This window comes from Scylla paramamosain, chromosome 5, assembly GCF_035594125.1.
Source record: "Scylla paramamosain isolate STU-SP2022 chromosome 5, ASM3559412v1, whole genome shotgun sequence".
NCBI classification, from domain to species: domain Eukaryota; kingdom Metazoa; phylum Arthropoda; class Malacostraca; order Decapoda; family Portunidae; genus Scylla; species Scylla paramamosain.
In genome coordinates this window covers 2,640,031-2,664,191 of record NC_087155.1, presented here as the reverse complement: position 1 = coordinate 2,664,191, position 24,161 = coordinate 2,640,031, and the positions used below count along the sequence as shown (strand labels likewise).

Sequence of the window (24,161 nt, the reverse complement as noted above, 5' to 3'; positions counted from 1 at the left end):
TATATATATATATATATATATATATATATATATATATATATATATATATATATATATATATATATATATATATATATATATATATATATATATATATATATATATATATATATATATATATATATATATATATATATATATATTTACCATCCAATTAAATCCCCACAACGCCAACCAATCACTGTCCATCATCCACCACGCCAGCCAATCACAGGCGCCACTCCAAGCAGCCGTGGGGCGCTAACTCCAATCTCCTGTTGTGTTGCTTTGTGGGGCCCAGTTCCTGCTAAACCTAACCCTGCCGCACCTGCTGCCGAAAGAGAGACACTGTGTGACTCTTTGGCATGACCGGGACTCAGACGGTGACAACAGTTAGTGGAGAGAAACAGACAGTGGCGACAATCAGTGCAGAGAAACACGCAAACTCATCAAAGCGAGGAGCAATGAACAAGACCAAGCCAGACAAGCGCAACAAGGCGCCCAGGAAGGCTGGATGCTGCGCCTTCATCCACGCCTTCCTGCGGCTGTTCACACGCAAGAAGCGTGGCCAGGAAAAGCCTGCTATGATACACACTTCCCTGGAAGAGGCTCTGCCTGTGCTGACTCATCTCCGAGAGTCTGCGCTGCACCACACTGTTAAGGAAGAACATGTAATGGAAGAACATCTTAAAGAAGAACATCTTATGGAAGAACATCTTCAAGAAAAACAACTTAAAAAAGAACATCTTAAGGAAGAAACTGTTATGGAAGAACATGTTAAGGAAGAAACTGTTATAGAAGAACATGTTAAGGAGGAACATTTTAAGGAAGAACATGTTAAGGAGGAACACGTTATGGAAAAAATTATGGTGCAAGAATCTACTGCTAAAGAAGAAACTATTGTGAAGGAACCTGTTATGCAGGAACCTGATGTAGAACATCTCATGAAAGAACATGAGGTCAAAGAACATCTACTCGAAGAACAAGAGATCGAACAACATCTGATGGAAGAACAAAAGGTCAAAGATCATATGATGGAAGAACAAAAGGTCAAAGATCATATGATGGAAGAACAAAAGGTCGGAGGACATGTGATGAAAGAACAAGAGGTCAAAGAGCCTCTGATGGAAGAACAAGAGGTCAAAGAACCTCTGATGGAAGAACAAGAGGTCAAAGAACATCTGATGGAGGAGCAGGAGATCGAAGAGCATTTGATGGAAGAGGCTGTGCTGGAAGAGGCTGTGAAGGAACAGCCTGTGCGGGACAAGAGCATGGCGGCCCAGCCTGCAGTGGAAGAGCCTGACGACAGCGACTCTGATTTCAACGACGATGTCGCTGACGACTCAGGCCCCAAGCAGTCGTCTTGGGAAGAGTGTCCGCGGCTTGCACGGCAGGGCAAGGCCTCCCTAGGCAAGGCCGAGAACAACAGCATGATGGCTACCGCCCCGCCCTCCGCCGCGCCCTCCACCACACACGAGCTGCTGCCGTGGCCGCAAGGCGCCGCCTGCACCTTCCATAGCTCCGCTGTCGACCCTCCCACTACCTTGGTCATGGGCACCAACAAGCACGAGACGGACCACCTCCTGACGCAGGCCACGGACCGCGTCGTCTTCTTCCACATGGATGACCTGCCCTCAGCCCACGTGTACCTGCAGCTGGAGCCCAAGGCTGTCAAGACCTGGGCTCAGGAAGTGGATGAGGCGGAGGAGAAAGGCCTGGACGTGTTCGCCCCACAGACCAGCTGCCTTCCCTACAGTCTGATACTTCACTGCGAGACAGGCGCCTCAGAAGAAAATGAGGCTGCTGCAGCTGCAGCCACTGAGATCAAGATGAGTGCCACTCAGAAGCACAGAGCCCGCCGCAGGGCCTTAGCTGAAGCTCTTAAAGCTTCTGCAGAAAGCGAGGCTGCCGCGAAGCCCGAAGAAACTCGCGTGTCATCAAAAAATAAGGCTGCTGCAGCTGCAGCCACTGAGATCAAGTTGAGCGCCTCCCAGAAGCGAAGGACCCGCCGCAAGGCCTTAGCTGAAGCGCTTAAAGCTTCAGCAGAAGGCGAGGCTGCCGCGAAGCCCGAAGAAACTCGCGCAGCAGCAGAAAGTGAGGCATCAGTTCGGCCGCCGTGTGCAGAGAAAACCTCGCGCGCTGATTGCACCAAAGGGAGTCGCACACCCGACAGGACGCCCATTTGGGCTTCGCCCTCAGCGCGGGCGTCTGAGAACGACGGAGGTCCCTTGGTGACTGAAGCTACTGCTGCCCCGGCGACTCATGGCGGGACGAGCGCTGCGAGGCGGCGAAGGGCCCGCCGCAAGGCATTAGCCTCCTGGGCTATGAGGGAGGCACGGCTCGTCGCGAGTACCCACTAACAGCCGGTATCCGATAGGACGCCCGTCTGGCCCTCGCCCTCCGTGCGGGTGTTTGGGAGCGACGGGCGTCCCTTCGTAACCACGTGGGAGGAGGCTGCGTACGGCGCCTTCCACGCCCGCCGGCATTATTGAGGCCCATGTCCACGAGGGCGGGGCTACAAATGAACGTTTGATTGACATTATTGAGAGAGAGAGAGAGAGAGAGAGAGAGAGAGAGAGAGAGAGAGAGAGAGAGAGAGAGAGAGAGAGAGAGAGAGAGAGAGCCGCTGCTGCAGGGCTGCCGCCTTCTGGTGGAGAGCATGTTTGACGTGCAGGTGGCACCCCTGGCAATGGGTGAGGCCGAGGGGCGCGGCACTGTGACATCGGTGCTGGTAAAACCTTCCCTGGAAGATTTTTCCAAGTCTGCGCATGCGCAATTGATTCACACGGTTTCCAAGGCAACCGTGACGCCCTGGCCCTGGCTACCTTGACTCTATCTGGTGGTTGATTGCTGGTTTATTGAGACAATGCAGTGCGCTATAGCTATGGCTACACGACTCCTGACTGATTTAGGTAAAATGTCACAACACCAGCTGAATGCAATCCGAAAGGAGGAGTTGATTCAAAGTATAATGAACGCTGCAGAACCCGCCGATGATGGACATTTTGCAGAACAGGAGCAGTTAAAGTCATTGACTGAAGAAGCATCGGAGCTGAAGAAGGTGTTGACATCTCCTAACAGCATCATTAACAGGAAGATACAAGACCTTCAGGATCAGGTGAATAAGCAACAAGAGATCATAGCAAAGCAACAGAGGTATCTGGAGACCCTGGACCGAAAGGAGAGGGAGTGTAACCTGGTGCTGCTTGGTGTGCCTGACGGGAGCGAGAGTATGGATGGTGCTACGACAGACGAGACCAAGATCGAGAAAGTGTGGACAGCTATAGGATCGTCCACTGCCATAATATCATCAAGACGCCTGGGTCGGGAGGGTGGTCGACGCCGCCCCATACTAATCACCGTGGCGTCAAGGAATGACAGCGATTCTGTGCTGGAGCGTGCCAAGCGCTTGAAGGATGCCGGCGATGCGTATAAAAAAGATCTTCATTAAGAAGGATACACACCCAGCGGTAAGAGAAGAATGGAAGCGGCTAAAAGATGTTGAAAAAAAGAGAGAAAGAAAGACCTGAAAATGTCGGTTGTAATATCTATATGGACTATAAAGAACGGCAGCTATATAAGGACGGACAAGTGATTGACAGATTTAGTTTGATGGGTTTTTAGGAAGACCACGACATCCTCCTGTGAAATCTATTAAGGTATTGTCGTGGAATATTAATGCTGTTCGAACTAAGCTGGAAAAACCAGAGGTGCAAATTTTATTATTACAATACGATATTGTGAGCTTGAGTGAAATCAAAACTGAAATGAGTGTGTCTTTCCCAGGCTATGTAACCTTCAGATGTACTAATAGTGCTGTAGCCCACCGAGGTGGCACCATAGTGCTGATTAAGAGCTATCTAACTCGATATATTAGTGATGTAGATTGCAACACAGATGATCAAGTGTGGTTAAAACTAAGATGTATTCCAAGTGTCACTTTTGGTTTTTGCTATATTGCACCCCGCGACTCTGAATAGTTCACCCACCATGCATTTTCAGCTATCCAAGAAAACTCCAGACTGACGACAAGTGCATTATCATGGGGGACATGAATGCTAGATTTGGAGAATATGTCCGTGAGTTACCAGCACTTAGTGACATTCCTAACGCTCACATGTATGAATATCCTACTATTTCTGATAATATACCTACTCCAAATGAAAATGCATTTGTGTTATCTACGTTGTGTGTGGATGACAGGTTACTGGTATTGAACAACCTGCTGACCCCTGCTCACCACTATAAGGGTAATATGACATACCATAGAAGGAGAAATTGGATGTCAGAATTAGATGTATGTTTGGTGTCACATGATGTGGTAAATATTATAGAATCCTTTTGTGTGCATCAAAAAAACTGTTTACCCTCGGATCATGCTCCCATTAGTATTGAAGTAAATGTTCCTGTAATTAGTCTGGACAATGTTTACCGCAGTGTGTGTCACCTTGGTGCGCACGCCTGGTTCCAATCCTTAGAGCATGATTCGAGGGTGCGCAGACCTGTAGGATTTACTTGTATTGGTAAAAATTTATTCACAGATAATATGCACAATCTTGATATATCAAGGTTTCATGACATGACTGACATCAATGAATGTGCTGAAAACTCAGCCAACACACTGTACGACTGTGCCAAGTCAAGCCGCTGTCGCGGTGAGAGGGTGCGAGGTGGCGGCAGTATGTTCACTCGCTGGCAACGACTATTAGAAGACCGGGACGATAGGCGGGTGTGGCAGGCCATCAATTGGAGAGGAAACCTACATGATAGTGTTCAGGCAGATATTAAGCCTTCTGATGAGGAATTTAAACTTTATTATAACAATTTAATGAATGTTCCCACACCCGACCTGGCAGATGAGTGCCGTGACGCTCAAGTAACGATACCGGTGTTGGATGACCCGATTTCTCCCGCTGAGGTCACGGCTCAGATTGCTAAGATTAATGCAAATAAGGCTTGTGGTCCTGACGGCATAGCTCCTGGGATTTTTAAGTTGCTTCCAGCCCAGTGGATAATGTTTGTCACTTCACTTTTTATCACAATATTTACTACTGCCCAGTACCCTACAAATTGGAATCGCGCAAAGTTTTTTACCATTTTTAAGAGCGGGGATCGGAAAGACACTAAAAATTATAGGGGCATTAGCGTCACAAACAGTATCTCGAAGTTGTTCGATATGGTGCTGTGCGCAAGGCTAGAGCAGTGGTTCAAACCATATCGTGAGCAGGCAGGCGCACAGAGTGGTCGTGGGTGTACGGAACATATTGTAACCTTACGTCTCCTCGCGGACTTTGCCAGAAGAAGAAAGAAAAAAATATTTGTTACTTTTATAGATTTTAGGAAAGCGTATGATTTAGTGCCAAGACATATATTAATAAGAATTCTAATGTGCCTTGGGTGTGGGATGGTGATGCTGAGTGTCGTCTGTGCCATGTTCAGTATGACAGAGATTATCATTGGCACCGCGATGTTCGTGGCCACAATCGGGGTCCGCCAGGGCTCTCCCACATCCTGTCTGTTATTTATTGTATATGTAAATGATCTTATTTAGCTTATTAAGGATAACTGTAATGATGATGGCTTCTTGAAATGGTTACACATACTTATTCTAATGGATGACACTGTTCTATTGTCAACTACCAGAGAAAGAATTATTAAAAATTTGTCTCTTATGAATAAGTTTTGTGATAATTACGGAATGGAAGTCAATGAGGCAAAAACAAATTTTTTTGTGATAAATGGCACGATCGAGGACAAAGAAACTGTACGCATAGGTGACCTGAAGGTGGAGCCGTGTAGCCAGTACATGTACCTAGGGTCACCCTTCACTGCTGATGGGTCCGTGTCGTCGTCAGTGAAGGCCCATGCCACTGCTAAAATGGCTCAGGTCACGAAATTTATATCGTTCCTAAAGAAAAATAATGATATTCCATTCCATGTCAAAAAACGAGTGTTTGAAGCCTGCGTAATGTCAGCTATACTGTATGGGTGTGAGTCCTGGCTGAACGCTGACTTGAGACCGGTGATGAAATTATATAACTGGGCATTAAAATATTTATTGGGAGTACGATTATCTACATGTAATGATGTATGTTATACCGAGTCTGGTTGTCCCCCATTGCCCGCTTTAGTAAAGAGTAGACAGAGGAACTTCTTTGGTAAGATGTGGAACGAGAGGTCGTCAATGGAAGATGACCCTTTGGTTCTCTCTGTAAAAACTGTTATGGAAAGTCAATATAGGACACGTGATTACGTCAGTGATTTGTTGTATGCCAACACTGACGACATATGTGAGGGAGTTAATGAGCTGAAAGCAAATCTCCTTGATTCAACCTCTTCCAGACGAATATAAAGATATATAAAGGTATATATAAAGGAATATAAAGTATAAGGTATAAAGTATAAAGTATAATAAAGGCATATGAAGATATATAAAGGTATATAAAGATATAAACCCTAGTTTGTCAGTTCACTCTGTGTATAGTACGAAATGTAACGTCAGTGAGCACCATCGTGTTGCCTTCACTCGGTTCCGGGTGTCGGCACATTCACTGGCAATTGAAGTCGGAAAGTGGAACAGAAGGGGTAGAGGAAGATTGCCGGTAGAGGACAGGACATGTGTGTGTGTGTGGTCAGATACAGACAGAGGTACATGTGGTTCAATATTGTACACTAACACAACAACTGAGAGACACCTACAATTTTTCCACTATTGCTGAGCTGTTCTCAGATAAGTATAGTGATGCTCTGATATGTGAGATTATATATAAGATCTTGACAGTATATCAATAGCTTGTTGAGTGTAAATAATACTTTTTATGTAGTTAGTTAGGGGATGTTTAATTGTCATTTAACTAATTTTAATATTTTTTCTTGTTGTGTGTATTGATGCGTGTGTAATTAAGTTTTGGATTAGTTTTACTTGAGATTTATCTTTTTAGAATAGTTTTTATTTACAACTTTTTTTTTATATTAGGTTAGTTTGATTAAGTTTTAAGTTAATTTTTTTGAATGTTATTCCCTTTTATTTTGTTTTGTTCGCAGGTAAATTGTTGCAGTTTATTTGAAGATTATTGTTTTTATAGGATTTTTTTTTTTTCAGTTTTATCAGTTGAAAAGTAGTGTTTTATTGATTTTTTACGTAGATAATTTAGTTCCTTTTTTTTTTCTTCTTTCGGTTAACTGCTAACAGTGATGCATTATTTATTGAAATATGAAGTTTTATGGGCGTATATGAGGAATTATTTGTCATTATTTTATGGACTAATCGCATGTAATTAAGTGTAAATTTGTAAGGGATGTTGATGGTCAATAAACAATAATAATAATAATAATAATAAAATGTTTTGTTTTCTCTGATGGAGAACGAGACGACAGGATTACGAGCGAAGAGGCAACAAAGCAAAGATATCTTGACATATATATATATATATATATATATATATATATATATATATATATATATATATATATATATATATATATATATATATATATATATATATATATATATATATATATATATATATATATTTTTTTTTTTTTTTTTTCATAAAGACAAGGTCACTGAGATTAACAATCGATATAGGAGTGTAATGGAAAAAAAAATATATAAAAAAAATTGTATCCTTTTGTATCCTATTGTAATGACATAATATAAATGACAGAAAATATGTTTCAGTTTCTTGTATATTGTTTAGTGATGGATTGAGCAGTACTATGATAACGATGCAACACGACAACAGATGCACACAATTCTTGACCTATAAGGAGATTTTTTTTTCTTTTAAGGGGAGAATCGTAAGGACACAGGTCACGGGAGGTCACAGGAGGTACAACACCGCAATGGAAAAGATCATATTGCCAGTAATAGGAGCGCTTCTACAGGTTTTCCTTAGAGGCTGTGTGTGAGGTGACCTGAGTTTTATGTGATTTCTGACACATTTCGTTAATTTCGTGTAAAATTTCCTGATAAAGTGACTGTGTGCGTGTGTGTGTGTGTGTGCTCCTCACTGAGGGCACTGGTTGGCGTTACTTGTAGCCTGCCCTGCCCTCCACGATGCGAATATACAGCCACAATACTAACCTGATTTGCTTCATCTTGCAGTGTCTCGTGTAATGACAACTCTGTGACACTATACTTAAAGAAATAAATAGATAAACAGTATAAACCGCTGAGTACAATTAAAATCTGTAAGAATCTTAAGTGCACTGGAACTGAGCATCACACAAAATTAGTCTTTACTGCTACTCATCAGCAACAAAGGAAAAGAAGATTAGGTCAATTTGTGAGTAGTGATGATAGTGGGTTAAAAGTAAACATGTTCCACACAGGGACTGTCACGTGTAGGCCGACTGGCTTCTTGATATTTCCCTTATGCTTATTTTTCCCCTTTATGGTCTTACTTTCCCTTGGTTTGCGTGGTAAGATGGCGGCGACATGAAAAGAACCAAGTACATCACGTGACACTCTGCCCCTCTTGATGTCAACCGCCAGTGCAGAAGCCAGTGTGACAACTGTAGACAAGCCGTAAGGGTTATTGAGGCAGTTTCTGAATGATTTATATGTACTTTGGCGAGGAACCAGCAAAGCAAAGTCACATGTCGTCAGCTTCTCAATGACTGGTGGCGGGCATTTCCTTAATCGTGGCAGTCACAACAAGAGTAATGTGAAAAAAGTTTACTGTTTTCCCTGAACAGGATGAGTGTTGTTCTTAAAGACTGTGTCATTGTATTATTCTTTCCTCATCATCTGCATACTTCTCTCCTAAGGTTATCATTCTCTAAGGGCACATACTTGCCACGTATGCAATGACCTAACTCATCACCAGGAATTCTTGGCTCCACGAGAAAATTTACTAGACTGTTTGAGACAATACTCTCTCTCTCTCTCTCTCTCTCTCTCTCTCTCTCTCTCTCTCTCTCTCTCTCTCTCTCTCTCTCTCTCTCTCTCTCTCTCTCTCTCTCTCTCTGTCTCGCAAGTGTGTGCGTGTAATATTACAAATCTAACACTAACTTCATGGATATTTTCACTTTGACTGACCTTTGCGTGCCGGTACACACAGGTACGAGGCTGTCATCACAGACAGTCACAGAGAAAATGATGCTGTGTTGCTGTTAACAAATCTGAAACAGTCACCTGACGAAAAAATATCATCTTGGTCTTCCCGCATGTAGTATTTGTGGCAGTGTGTGAAGGAAAAGGGTGCAATGTGCCATGATTTATGTTTTGTTTAGTTTTTTTTTTTTTTTGCATTAAATGACGAGAGACCACATGTATGTAAATTACTGTAAGTCTGCCTCGTCAGTTTAACATGAGAGTCAAGAAGTCAGGCAAAGATTTAGTGTAAGTTTGTAAGAATTGGCCAGCTGACATGTGCTGGTGGTCATTTCATAACATGCACTGCATTGCCACGACCAAAGAAAGTCCCTCCCTTCAGTACATCACATCCACATCTCGTGACGTCTTCATGACCAGTGGATAAACACGTGTGGAGAAAGTTGTACATGGCTCACGATTTTATGGTGAAGTTGTGCTGTTTGTCTGTGATGATGATGAAATACTGTAGGTGTGTGTAGGCAGACTGACACACACACACACACACACACACACACACACACACACAGAGAGAGAGAGAGAGAGAGAGAGAGAGAGAGAGAGAGAGAGAGAGAGAGAGAGAGAGAGAGAGAGAGAGAGAGAGAGAGAGAGAGAGAGAGAGAGAGAGAGAGAGAGAGAGAGAGAGAGAGAATGATCATGCCCTTTATCATTTATTCATTACGTGTGGCAGCAAAGAATTTTGTTTGAGGACAAGGAGCATCAACACGCCCATTTTAACTAATGCTATGAAGGACCACTACTGAAAACTGCACTAAAGGAAAGATGCTAAGGAATTTTCCTTACAAATATTACTAATACAGAAGACGCTTGAGGTTAATTACAGAATACCAATAAAAGGTGTTACGCAAATTCTTGAAATAAAAATGAAAAACAGTAGGAAGTACTTCAGGTCTCAAGAAATTATAATATTAAGCACATGTAAGTTTATTGTTGTTTTGACTGTTTTTGACTGTTGTTTTGACTATATATATATATATATATATATATATATATATATATATATATATATATATATATATATATATATATATATATATATATATATATATATATATATATATATATATATATATATATATATATATATATATATATATATATATATATATATATATATATATATATATATATATATATATATATATATATATAATTCTAGATGCCAGTACTATTACATAATATTATAGTCAAAGAAACTTCGTCTGTGTTTTTCGTGTACAGAATAAATTTTAGTCATTCTCCTCTGTACTGATTCTAATAGACCTATATCTTTCCTGTAATGTGGGGACCAGAACTGCACAGCGTAGTCTAGATGAGGTCTGACCAGCGCCAAGTATAACTTTAATATTACTTCCGGCCTTCTGCTTTTAACACTCCTAAAAATTAATCCTAGTATCCTATTTGCCCTGTTTCTGGCCTATATGCATTGTTCTCCTAGACGGAGTTCAGAGCTAACTATAACTCCTAAATCTTTCTCGTACCCTGTACCTACCAGAGTTTCGTTATTTAAAAGTATGTGTACCTCCCCGGCGGGGAATCGAACCCCGGTCTCCCGCGTGACAGGCGGGGATACTAACCACTATACTACCGAGGAATTATAATTTTGGATAATTGGGATTCGAACCCAGGACTTCTTGGTTATGAGCCGTGCGTGCTAACCACTACACTACGTGTGTAAAAACTACACTACACTAGAGTGTGTAAAAAAAAAAAATCAGTTCTTAGGAACCTGCAGATAGGTATCCGGAGGCGTAACGTCCTGTAAGTTCTTAGAAACCTGGTAACAATTAAGTGGAGCCATGACATCCTGCAAACAAAAACAAAGGCCGGACAGAAACTTGATGACATGTAAAGACGGCAACTCAGGACGAGACCAAAGCCTATCAAGAGTCTCCGCCTCTTTAAGAAACAAAGGAGACTGACAGGTCGACGAGCGCCGTCACAAAAGAAAATATAAGAAGAAAAAGTCAAAGGTAAGCCGCAGTATGAAGAGAAATGATAAAGACTTCTAGAAAACAAAGAACGGTTGACAGATGACACGTGACTGAGGCAAGAATGATGTGAGAACCAGACACCCATCGTTCACTTGTTTGAACTTAGGCGTTGGCTGCTTACGAGTGTTTAGTGTTTGTCATTCTCTCTTAGGACTGTGCAGTTATTGCCGGGTCGCCCTGGAGTGCACAGGCTCGCGACACACACGAGTGGAGGAAGTTGTGCAAAAGAAGGCTAACTTAGAGACTGGTGATGATGATGATGTGGGTTCAGGACAGCAAATTCATTAGTCTGTTTGAGGTGAGAGTCGTGTCCCCTCACCCTCTGATAATGATGAAACACAAAATATATCAGTACTTTCATCGGTTAGTTTATAAGATCAAACGTTACCTTAGGTTTTGTCCACAAGAAGAAAAAGAAGAAGAAGAAGAAGAAGAAGAAGAAGAAGAAAAGAAAAGAAAAGAAAAGAAAAGAAAAGAAAAGAAAAGAAAAGAAAAGAAAAGAAAAAATGAAGAAGAAGAAAACTTGCGTTAATGCAAATGTAATCATTAAATTGTGAATATATCAAAAATTTGTTTGTGCCTCCTTATCTTATCAAAGTTTATTGTTTATCGAGGAATCATCAAGTCACTGTTTATAAAGATGCTTATAACTCTCCCAAATGCCTTCTACATGACCTTGCATGACCTCGCTGCTCCCATAACCACAACCTCAATGTCCCTCTTCACGGTGCCTCCTTCCTCCTTGCATTCTGAAGATCAAGATTACTGTAAACTATGGATGCACAAGGTGTTTAGGATACTCCTGTGATTATGCATAAAATCTCACACTTCTTCCCTGCCAGTAGATTTCTTTGAATTGGTCCGGCCAGAAAAAGATTTCTCTAGCTATGTCATGACCACTTCACTAGCTCCGTCACCTTCGCTACTCTTGGCGATGCCGTGATTATTAAGACGAACCAATGAACAAAGTTGCTGCCATACCACCTCTGTTATTCCATTACGTGACGAAACCATATATTCCTTTTCTTTTGTCCTACACTGGAATAGCAATGGCGGCGTGACAGTAACTTAGTCGTTGCTTCATCTGTCAGTCCCATAATTGGCAAGAATGTGAGCGATGACAGTGTTGTCAGTGGAGCGGTCGTGACATGGCTCTGGATGAATAACACCAAACGTGCAATAATACTGAGGCGTGACACGTGATAAATGATTGCCGAGTCTGATGAGATTCAAGCAAACGCACAACGCTTGCCTCACTTACTGCACTAAGCCTTTGTCCTTGAAATGCAAGGAAGGAGGCACCGCCAGGCTGCGGGGAATGTTGTATAAGCGGCGAGGTCATCAAGGGTCGAGTGGAAAACAGATGTCAACATATCGAACTATCAGAGTGCCGTGCCCCTCAAGACGGTGACGACCAGGGAATGCCGCACCTTCCTGTCTTCTCTTCTTCGCAAATGTGCAGCCGTATTTATGGATTTCGCTCCCCTTACTGTGACATCCTTAGCCTTCTCTCTTTGAACGCCTCTTGCTTCATTACCAGGGATGATTCTTCCCGTTCAACTCAGATTCTGAGTCTTTCCTCTCCTCATAACATGTCCTAAATAACGCATTCGTCTTCCTTTCTTATTTGCAGCAATTCGCTTCTCGTTCATTCTTCTTAGCACTGCTTCATTTGATATTCTCTGTCCCAAAAAATGTACAAAACTTTGCTAGCGCCACTTCTGAAATACCTCGTTTTTTTTTTTTTTCTCTCTATTTATTTACTTAAGAAGAACATAGGAACATAAGAAAATAAATCCCCTTAATTGCAGTGGAGCTGCAAGAAACACCATCAGACTTAATGCTTACATGTGGAAGTCCCTGTATGAAACACACCTATTTCCATCTATCATCCTTATTCATGAATTCCTCTAATCTTCTTTTAAAGCTCACCAGTGACTCAGCACTAACAGCCTCATTACTGAGTCTATTCCATTCATCTATTTGAAAACCAATTTCTTTCTCTTTTTTTTTTTAATCTAACTTTTCAAGCTTGAGCCCATTATTTCTTGTTGTAGCCTGATTTATGTCAATGTTGTTATCTTCCCTACACTACTTAATTAAAGACCTCTATCACGTTGCCTCTTGATCTACATCTCTCTAAGGAATGTAAGTTTAAAAGCTTCAGTCTCCTTTCGTAAGAATACTCCTCATCCCCTGCATCCTTTAGCAATTTTTCTCTATACTGATTCTAACAGACCTCTGTCCTTCCTGTAACATGGAGACCAGAACTGCACAACATAATCTAGGTGAAGTCTGACCAGCGCCAAATATATCAGTCCGGAACTTGTACTTTTAACACTGGTAAAAATGACCCCTAATAAACGATTTGCTTTATTTCAGGTCTCTGTGCATTGTTTTCTCTTTCCAAGGTTGTTATCCACACCTATAACGGCACAAGCCATGCACAAGTTTTAACTTTTTCTCTTGTTGCCGTTGATAAGTGTCTGTTACTTACTGTATTTCTCCTCTTCTGAAAGGCACTTTTTGCTTCATAAGTTGTCCTTTTAATTTCTTCGTGGCATCTACCAAGAACAAGTATCAAGCTTTTAAAACATAATTCGCTGAGCTGAAGAGCAAATGCAGCAGAGTGAACCACGTAGAGATGATAAGGCTCATATATTTTGAGTTGTTTCTTGAACACAACTACAACTTCCATTATGTTACTTTAGTGCCCTCTAAGGGGTGTGATGTTCCCTTGTGGCAGACGATAATTACAAATCCTATCACTGGATTAAGAGAAATACAAATACTGACACTTTTATGATTTTTAATAAATAATGGAATAATCCGAAATAATAATAATAAAAAGAAAGCAATTCAGAAATACAAAATAAATGGTAGCGTACTCTTCAGTTACATAATTCAGAAATACCAAATAAATGGTAGCGTATTCTTCAATTACATAAAAACTACGATGGAGATATTTTCGTGACTACTGAGTTGTGGGGGAGACCAGAGAATAAATAAATAAATAACAAATATATATCCAAAAAGTATGTATATACCTGAGGACAGTCTCACACGGTGATCTCGAACCAGGTGGTTTCACTAGTCCCGTGGAGAAAACCAACAAAAAAAAAGAACGAAAAAATGCGAATATCTATCCACTCAGAAAACAGTTTATCATCAGGAATATCTGAGGAGAATCCGAGAGGGTCTGAGGAGAATCCGAGAGAGACTGGCTTTGCTTGTGAGGAAATCGGCGGGAAACTAAGGATAAAGGTTTCCAATGGGGAAATTTATTAAGTTATAATTTTGTTTTTAGTGGGGGGGGGGGCGACTAGGTTGTGAGTTCAGGGATGAAAAATATGAATAATTAAGTTACTGTTTACTTTATAGTTGTTACTTTAAGAAGTTTAATTCAATGGACTTTTGAAATCAATTGGGGAATTAGTCAAAGTCTGGTATCTCTTCCCGGCTTGCGTAGCAACAGGGGTGACAGGGCAGCGAAGCAAAGAAGACTTATCAGATTCGTCAACCTCATTGGCGCGGCGTAATTATCTGGGATTTGTTTGGGCTGGTTTAAGACCTTACCATTATAGAATTAATTTTATCATATTAAGGGCTCCCCATTCTCTGGGATTAGGTGAAAAATTCGCCTCTATAACCTGGCCAAGCAGGAGAAATTACGTTTATTCACGGGGTAAATTTGTTATAGAAGTGGTCAACACAGTGACGCTGAGAGGGGTGGGGGGGAAAAGCAAGGACAAAAGGACACTGAGGAGAGGAGGGGAAGGGGAGGGGTTAGTCACATGGTACTGAGATTCTGGTCACCCCCGCACACTACATGGGCCCTAGCCTAGGAAAAAAAGTAGAAATATACATAATTAATTTCTCAGCACTACACGAGCCTTTCATCCGTTCTAGAATTTTTCACCTCTCTCTTTTCTCCTTACCAAAAAAAATAAAATAACACCTTCACATCCGAGTAATTAGAAACTCCCCTCACCACCACATAACCAAGCCAGGCTGACGAACTGCACGTGATCTCTGTCGGGAAATAACTCTGACATTCTCTCCCATACAATGGCTTGTGGGCCATATCACCACAATGTCCCTTGGAGACATAACTCGGCTCTTTCTCTCATCTCAAGGAAAAAGAAAAGAAATTCCACCCCAACCAGCCTCTTGACCTCCTGTGGTGTGAGGACTTAACCTTAAGTCACTCCGTCACTCTCTGAAACGAGATTCGGCCACCCCAGTACTCGGTTCCTTCCACTCGGACAGTCATTTACTCATCCACACATTCACTCATACCACGAGATACTATAGATGATTACGCGAAGCGCTCGCCACGTCCTGAAGTAATCCACCACAGAATGGCCCGAACGGATTGTCGAGTGCAGTAGTAGTCTGCGAATTAAAGTGGTTCCTTATTCCTTCTCAAATTCTTACATCACCTCTCACATAATACCCATACCCGTCATACCACGATTCATTACAACCAGTCCAGCCAGACCATGCAAAAGTAAGGGGGGGACTCTATTTACCCCAAGCACTCTGCTCTTTTCTATACCGTCTTTCCAGCGACATTAACATTCCTCAATATAGCGTCTGGGACGGTTACGCACTCTAGGCGGTAACACTTCAGTTTCTATATCAGGTTGGAACACTGTGTCTTGAGCTGCAACTACGTACTCTTCCTCACTGTGAAACTGTTTGATCTTTTCTGCCGCTCTTTGCACCATCTTTCCCGAGAAAGGGTCTTTCACCACATAACCACCGCCTCCTCTTAAAACTTCCACCACCTTATATGGGCCGTCCCAACGAACACACAGTTTCTTACACACTCCTGACTCTGTAGTTTCTCGCTTCACCCACACCAATGCCCCAATGTCTACCTTCTGCTCCTTGCGTTTCCTGTTGGCCGCATTACGGTATTTCCGAGTCATTTTCTCGTGTGTTTCCCGGATCAGCCGGCGGACCACATCCACGTCTTGCTCGTCACCATCAACTGCGGGTAGCCTGGCACCCACCACTCGGGGCGCATGCCGGGAGAAAAACGCGAAGAAAGGTTGTTGGGCGATACTGGTATGGACGGCGGCATTCATAGTGGCCTGACACACAGGGAGTAGGCGAGGCCACCGTAGCGGGTAACCTCGGCACATGGAAGCCAAGATGGATTTGAGCGTGCGATGGAGTCGTTCGGTGATGGCGTTCCCTTGCGGGTGGTAGGGAGTGGTGTAACAGAGGGTGATGAGGTGTTGCTGGCAGAATTGTTGGAAGATCTGGGAGGTGAACTCGCCCCCGTTGTCCAGGACGATGGAGTGAGGAGTCCCGAAGTCGGTAATGTACTGCTGCAGCGCCTCTACAATTCCCTCTGATAGTTTGTTTTTGAGTGGATAGAACTTCACAAATCGGCTAAAGTGATCTACGATAGTCAACACATATCGGTAGCCACCACTGCCTGCAATCATATCCGTCAGGTCTATACCTATCCTATCTAAGGGCTTCTCTACTGAAGGTAATTCCTGATAAGGCTGCTGTAACCCTGGAGAGGTTTTAAATCTTTGACAGGTAAGGCAATTCTTTACGTACTGGGTTACGTCAAACTTGAGATTACACCAGTAAAACAATTCTTCGGCCTTTTTAATTGTCTTTTTCTGACCCAGGTGGCCAGAAAGCTCATGTGCATGTTCTAAAGCTTTAGGAATCAGAACCTGAGGAACTACCAATGAATAATGAATGCTGCCATCAATGTTTTCCTTAGCGTAGTACAGCAACTCATCAATTATAGTGAACTGGTGCAATATACTCTTATGATACTTTTTGGTAGGTATAGACCCTCCTTCCAGATACTCTATCATGTCTCTCCACTTAATTTCTTCCCTTTGTTGAATCTTGATTTGTTCTAAAGTCAGGCCTAAATAGTTTGGAGTAGGACATCGCTGAATGATCCTCACTGGGCGAGAGAGCTGATCGGCCACGTAGTTATACTTTCCCTTCACATATTGGATGTTGTATTGGTATTCTCTCATCTCTAGTATCCAGCGGTTCATCCTGGCAGATTTGGTCTTTCTTTTGAATATACTAGTAAGGGGCTGATGATCTGTGAATATAGTGAAGCTAGTTCCCCACAAATAATGATGGAAGTGTCTACAAGAGAGAAGTACTGCCAAGGCTTCTTTATCTGTAGCTGAGTACCTATTCTCAGTGGAGTTTAATTTTTTTGAAAAATAGCCCAAAGGTCTGACGGACCCATCCTCCTGAGTTTGACTTAAGACGCCTCCTATGTGGGTATTACTGGCATCAGTTGTTAACATGAACGGCTGGTTACTTTGCGCTCTCGCTAGTATAGGGGCCTGGGCAAGAGATCTTTTTAAGGTATCGAATGCCTCCTGACACTTGTCTGTCCAAAGGAAAGGTTGATCTTTTTTCGTTAGGTTGGTAAGTGGAGTGGCTATTTGAGCGAAATTACTGATGTGTTTCCTATAAAATCCTGCCAAACCTAAAAATCGTCTCACTTCCTTGACCTTAGTGGGCGGTTTCATTTCCAATACTGCCTCTACATTCTTTGGGTCGGGTTGACTACCTTCTTGTGAAATTTTATGACCAAGAAACGTAACTTCAGTCTTTGCCATTTCGCATTTAGATAAGTTAAGCTTGACTCCGTTTTCTTTAAGTAAAGCGAAAGTTTCACTGAGTCTTTCGCTGAGTGTGGTGAAGTCTGAAGCCCAAATGATTAGGTCGTCTAAGTAATTTTTCATCCAACCCTTCTTCACGAGAGGAGCTAACAATGAGGCCATATGTCTAGTAAAGATAGCTGGAGAACAGCTTAATCCAAAAGGTAGCCTTTTAAACCTATAGAGAGTCACCCCATCACTGAAGGCTGTAAGGTCTCTGCTACCTTCCTCCAATAGAATTTGAAAATAAGCCTCCCTCATATCTAGCGTGGCATAGAACTGATGGCCAGCTGCTTGTTCAACTAATTCTTCTAGGCGGGGAAGCGGGTAAATATCAGTAGTTAGGTGCTTGTTGACATGTCGGTAGTCAAGGCACATTCTTTTACTTCCATCCGGTTTATTGACTAATACTATAGGAGAGAGCCATGCAGATGTAGATTTTTCAATGATATCTCTGTTCTCCATATCTGTTAACATGTTTGATATCAGGGTTTTTGCTTCCTCGGGGTATCGGTACCTAGGACCACGACTAGGCTCTGGATTAGAGATATTAATTTTAGCAGGAGGCCCTTTCATTAATCCAAGTTCGTTTTTGTCTACTATGAATAAATCATGGTGATTGAGAATGATATTTTTTAAGATTGTTTTCTGCTCTCTAGTAAGGTTACTCCATTTCTGTTGTCTTATCAATTCCTCGAGTCTTTGTGGCCTACTCTTTGATTCCTGACACCTTGTTTGGTCGTTGTGTGGCAACAGATCATTGTGGATTTCTAGGGAAGGAGTGGCTTGCTTTTGGTGGATGACTCTGATCATCGGGGAGGAGATGTTTTCAAAAGTGCCTAATAGGGTTCCTGGTTTGATTGTTTTCCGGCCCTTAGTATCATTAATAAATGGGAGGGGGACCTTTTTATTCTCATCTACTGTCACAATCAAGGGATGATGATTAGGCGTTAAACATGGTTGAGGCTGGACTAACAAAGTTTCTCCTGGGTTTTCTTTCACCGAGATAGGAAGAAACTGAGCTCGGTAGGGATCAAGTTTGATGGTATGAGTTAGACGGATGTGTTCTGTTTGACTGGGAGTGGTAGGAAGAATAGGTACCTCGTTAACTCGTTCCACCTTGCCTTTCTGCCTTTTGATATGATTAACAAGGTATGTGGTTTTACCCCACTTTACTGTATTTGTTTTACCATTCCATTGAAAAGGAGCTTGTGAAAGTATGTCTGTCCCGAGTAAGACGTCAGCGTCAAGGTAGCTATTCGGGACTACAGGGCACCATTGTTTGTGTATAGTCTCTTCACCTACTCCTATCTCTAGTAAGGTCATCCCCAAGATTCGTAAGGGTGAACCAGTTACCCCTTGTAGTATAGGTACTGCTCGCCTTTGTGATATAGTTCCTTCTAATTTCTCTACCGCAGCCTCTGTGATTAAAGTATAGCCGCTACCAGTGTCAATGACAGCTTTAAGAATTTTCTTGTTAACTATGAGATTGATAGCGGGGGATGTGAATCCCTGGGTGAGTCATATATTCTGATTTGGTTTTCCGGGGCAGTTTTTATTTCCTCTCCAGCACCCATGCTGTCTACAGTCAAAGCATGATCCACGGGCAGGTTTTCTCCAGCACTCCCTCAGCGTGTGACTATGGGTTCGACAGTGTGAGCAATATTTAGCGGGTTGTGTTGGAGAGGGGGAGGTTCTCAACCTTCCTACTTGATTAGTGAGACTTTTAATCTGCTGCTTAAGTTCCCAAATTTCCTTTGATTCCTTGGATGTTGCATTTGTTAGGTCTGGGGGATTTTGAGTTATTGGGTCAGGGCTACCAATGAGTTTTGATTTAGATTTTTCCAGTTCAGTTTTAATTCTAGCAATGGGGGAAGTATGGGCAGCCTCGAGCAGTTGGCGCTCATGTTCTACCCTGTCAATAAATTTATCAAGAGGATAATCCTCATCCAGGAAACCTTCTAGTCTAGCCTTTGCTTCTTGGGTTAAGCCCTGCCACAACTTTCTTTTGATAATTTTCTTACATTTAGGGAGTTTCTCTCCTGGAAAGCTCGTCTCTAGAGTGGCATATTTGCAAGTGAATTTGTTGGCAAATGCTTGGGGAGATTCTACCCAATCATATGTCTGTGCGTCTATGTCTCTCCACGCCCTGTCAAAGTTAACCTCTTGGGAGAATTGTGATAGAAGCAATTGTTTAATACTATTCCAGGTGTGACAATGATGTAAGGTTTGATGGTTATGTATGAGAGCCGCGAGCTCGCTGCTGACCCTACTCTTTGCAATTTGCACTTTGCGGGTGTCCTCATTGCTACTTTGCTCCACCAGTTCAATGAAAATTTGCAATTGGGTAGTTGAGTCAAGACCTTGTAGGTGGTGGAGTTCAAGAATTGGGATATCTCGGGGTTTGGTGGGAGTGCTAGGTGCTCTGTGTAAATTAGGGATGTTAGCCAAACGCCCAATTACCTGATTTTGTTGATTTAAGATTTGCTTTAGTTCCTCTACTTCCTGTTCTAAAGTGTTCAAGTCTTTCCCTTTACTTTCATGTTTAACTGCTCCCAGGCTCTCTCTGGTGTTATGATCCATTAAGTCCTGCCACGGGTCTAATCCACCCCTTGGGAGGCGAACATTATCAGTCATCTTTGCTCACATGGAAGTTTAACGTACTGGGTGTAGAACACAATATCTCAGGGTGATTGTTAGGTGACCTGCGATACACAGTATGCGCTCAGGTTTTCTTCTTCCAGGACAATGTGTTCTACTCCACTGCCTCTCTATTGCTACTGTGACCTTCAATAACTCTTTTGATCTTACTGATTACTTGAGCTTGGCCTCTCTCGTCCCAGTGAACACCATCCTCGCTCAGTTCTTGTACAAATTGAATATTATTAAAATGAATGTTTGGGGTCTTCAGGGCTCTCTTTACTCTATTATTGATTCCTACTTGGAATTTCTTATATTTCTCCACTGATATTCCCCTAGGGTTGGTCCTGGGTTCAATTTGGCAGACATGCACTAGTGATTGGCATTTGGCAGTGATTTCTTTGATGATGTTCTTAACATCGGAGAAAATCCTAGCGGGATTGGTAGATGTTTCTATGTCGTTGCTGCCTATCCACAAGATGGTCAAGTCATGTTGCCACTCGAGTACTCGATTTAACCGATCATCCTCAAAGAAAGTCCTAGCCTTTGCTCCAGGGGCTCTGAATATCCTAATTTGCACATTTGTTACCTCTAGATGCCGGGGAATCTGGCTATGCCCTACAAGTGCCACCTTCAACATTTAAACTTATTTCCAGTCTCCACCTCTTTCGGTCAGTCGCGAAATAAATGCCACCGCTGCTCACCAGTTTAGTGCCCTCTAAGGGGTGTGATGTTCCCTTGTGGCAGACGATAATTACAAATCCTATCACTGGATTAAGAGAAATACAAATACTGACACTTTTATGATTTTTAATAAATAATGGAATAATCCGAAATAATAATAATAAAAAGAAAGCAATTCAGAAATACAAAATAAATGGTAGCGTACTCTTCAGTTACATAATTCAGAAATACCAAATAAATGGTAGCGTATTCTTCAATTACATAAAAACTACGATGGAGATATTTTCGCGACTACTGAGTTGTGGGGGAGACCAGAGAATAAATAAATAAATAACAAATATATATCCAAAAAGTATGTATATACCTGAGGACAGTCTCACACGGTGATCTCGAACCAGGTGGTTTCACTAGTCCCGTGGAGAAAACCAACAAAAAAAAAGAACGAAAAAATGCGAATATCTATCCACTCAGAAAACAGTTTATCATCAGGAATATCTGAGGAGAATCCGAGAGGGTCTGAGGAGAATCCGAGAGAGACTGGCTTTGCTTGTGAGGAAATCGGCGGGAAACTAAGGATAAAGGTTTCCAATGGGGAAATTTATTAAGTTATAATTTTGTTTTTAGTGGGGGGGGGGCGACTAGGTTGTGAGTTCAGGGATGAAAAATATGAATAATTAAGTTACTGTTTACTTTATAGTTGTTACTTTAAGAAGTTTAATTCAATGGACTTTTGAAATCAATTGGGGAATTAGTCAAAGTCTGGTATCTCTTCCCGGCTTGCGTAGCAACAGGGGTGACAGGGCAGCGAAGCAAAGAAGACTTATCAGATTCGTCAACCTCATTGGCGCGGCGTAATTATCTGGGATTTGTTTGGGCTGGTTTAAGACCTTACCATTATAGAATTAATTTTATCATATTAAGGGCTCCCCATTCTCTGGGATTAGGTGAAAAATTCGCCTCTATAACCTGGCCAAGCAGGAGAAATTACGTTTATTCACGGGGTAAATTTGTTATAGAAGTGGTCAACACAGTGACGCTGAGAGGGGGGGGGGGGAAAAGCAAGGACAAAAGGACACTGAGGAGAGGAGGGGAAGGGGAGGGGTTAGTCACATGGTACTGAGATTCTGGTCACCCCCGCACACTACATGGGCCCTAGCCTAGGAAAAAAAGTAGAAATATACATAATTAATTTCTCAGCACTACATTACTAACGATACATTTTTATCTGAAGGAGAGATGCGCTTAAGTGGACCAAGTACAGGGTCGTATATTTTCAGTTATTTCTTTGAAATACCGAGAATTCCCATCATGCCTTAAGTGTAGATTACTAAAAGGTCTTCGAAGGAGGGCAAGTATGGTCGTATTATTCAGGTCTACGCGATAAAGTGGCGGCAGTTGATGACCCGTCACGGCAGGGCACTGTTCCATAACACTATAGACTAGATCTGCCATACCTCAGGTCAATTACAAACCAGTAAATCACCACGACATGTGAATCCAGGGCCAGTAACTTTCTGAATGGTATGGCTTCTCATCAAGCCTCATGAAAGGTCTGGTGCAAATGTACATGTTGTTTCAAAGGCCACCATACAGTAACGCGGGTGATTTAGTTAAAACTTTTCAAGGCTTGTAGTTTTATTATTTGTTCACTAATTTCTTTAATGTTGCCTCAGGTGCAACAACAAGCGTCATACTGTCATCATCATCATCATCAGTCAGTAGGCTGCTGTACAAGAGTAAGGAAATATTGATGGCACTGCAAGGATGATTAGGTGGAGTGAATACAGAGAGGTGAAAGGTAAGAATGGTAAAAATGATGGCAGGAAATGTAATGCACGTAGAAAGGGGAGAGTTATTAATAATTTAAAACCCGCGTCAAGGGAAGCAAAGGAGTGAGTGGGGGAACCATTAGGCAGGTCACGTGAGCTGAGGAAGAAGACAACGAGCGGGTAATGAAAGGTGATGTGGGACTTAATGGGAGGTAAGGAGGGAGTGTAGGGTGGGATGAAGTGATGGAATGTTGTGAATGAGTGCAGAAGGAAGTGTAGTGGCGGTGGGTGGATGGGAGAGGGAAAGAGAGGAGAGAGACGAGAAGGGGATTGTTTACACCACGCCATGTAACGCACGTAGGGGGATGGTTGTAAATGACATGTTTAAGAAAGCGTCAAGCCACAATGCCAGTGGATCAGAGGTGTGAGGGAGAGCCAAGGCGATCTGAGGAAAGACGGTGCTTTGTAAGGTTTGCTGGGAGGGAATGGTGCATGGCGGAATGTGGTGTAGCAGTGTGCTGGGTAGTGTGCTTGCTGCTGGTGGTGGTGGTGGTAGTAGCGGATGAAGAAGGGAAAGAATTAAGTTAATGATAATAATTATAATCATAGAATCTGGCTCCTCAAACACATTCTGCTCTCGGGTCTCTCACTCAGCCTTTGTCAAGTAGACAGAGATCTCGCGACGGTGTGGAGGATGCTGATTATGCATTGTAGTGAACTTTTTTTTCAGAAGGGTTCAGGATGGTAGTTGTCTCTTGTACTGAGATAGTCTTCTGTGTGGCGCTTATGACCCAAGGCGTCCTCCTAACAAGTGTGTATGGCACCACCTCTGTGCTGCTCATGAAGGACAATAAAAACAAAGATTCACACCATTTACCGAACTTTTTTTCTTGCTTAGGCCTATATACACACACACACACACACACACATACACACACACACGCACACGCACACACACGAAGCTAAATGTCTATATCGTTAAAACATGTCTTGGGTGCAATGACGGCGAATTCAGGTAGACACAGACAGGCATACCGGCGGAGAGACGACAGTGGCACTGTCGAGAGGCAAGGACGCCGAACCTGGCAGTGACAAAACTAAGGATGGTTAGTTTTCCTTGCCAATGATGAAAAATATAAATAAATAAATAAATAAAAGCTCTTTGAAACATATCAAAATTTATAATTAAGAGATGGCGGACGCGAAGCCTCTGGTGCAGGAGTGGCCGGCGGGACGGACAAGCGGCAGTGAACAGGACGCAAGGGATGAGAGGACGACGATTATGAAAGACGCTGATAGGTCAGGAGCTGCG

General features: G+C 42.4%; 1 protein-coding gene and 1 non-coding gene across 2 annotated transcripts; one reads left to right on the top strand and one right to left on the bottom strand.

The window, feature by feature from the left end:
- The first annotated feature begins 344 nt into the window (after positions 1-344).
- LOC135100372 (uncharacterized abhydrolase domain-containing protein DDB_G0269086-like) lies at positions 345-2,339 on the top strand. The gene has a single exon (XM_064003192.1). The coding sequence runs from the start codon at positions 345-347 to the stop codon at positions 2,337-2,339; it is 1,995 nt and encodes a 664-aa protein (XP_063859262.1).
- Positions 2,340-10,619: 8,280 nt separating this feature from the next.
- Positions 10,620-10,691, bottom strand: Trnad-guc (transfer RNA aspartic acid (anticodon GUC)). The gene has a single exon. It is a non-coding gene; the product is annotated as a tRNA-Asp (tRNA).
- Positions 10,692-24,161: the final 13,470 nt, after the last annotated feature.

Excerpts from the sequence above, each read along its gene's own strand:
- LOC135100372 (XM_064003192.1), top strand. The coding sequence starts at position 345 with ATGACCGGGACTCAGACGGTGACAACAGTTAGTGGAGAGAAACAGACA.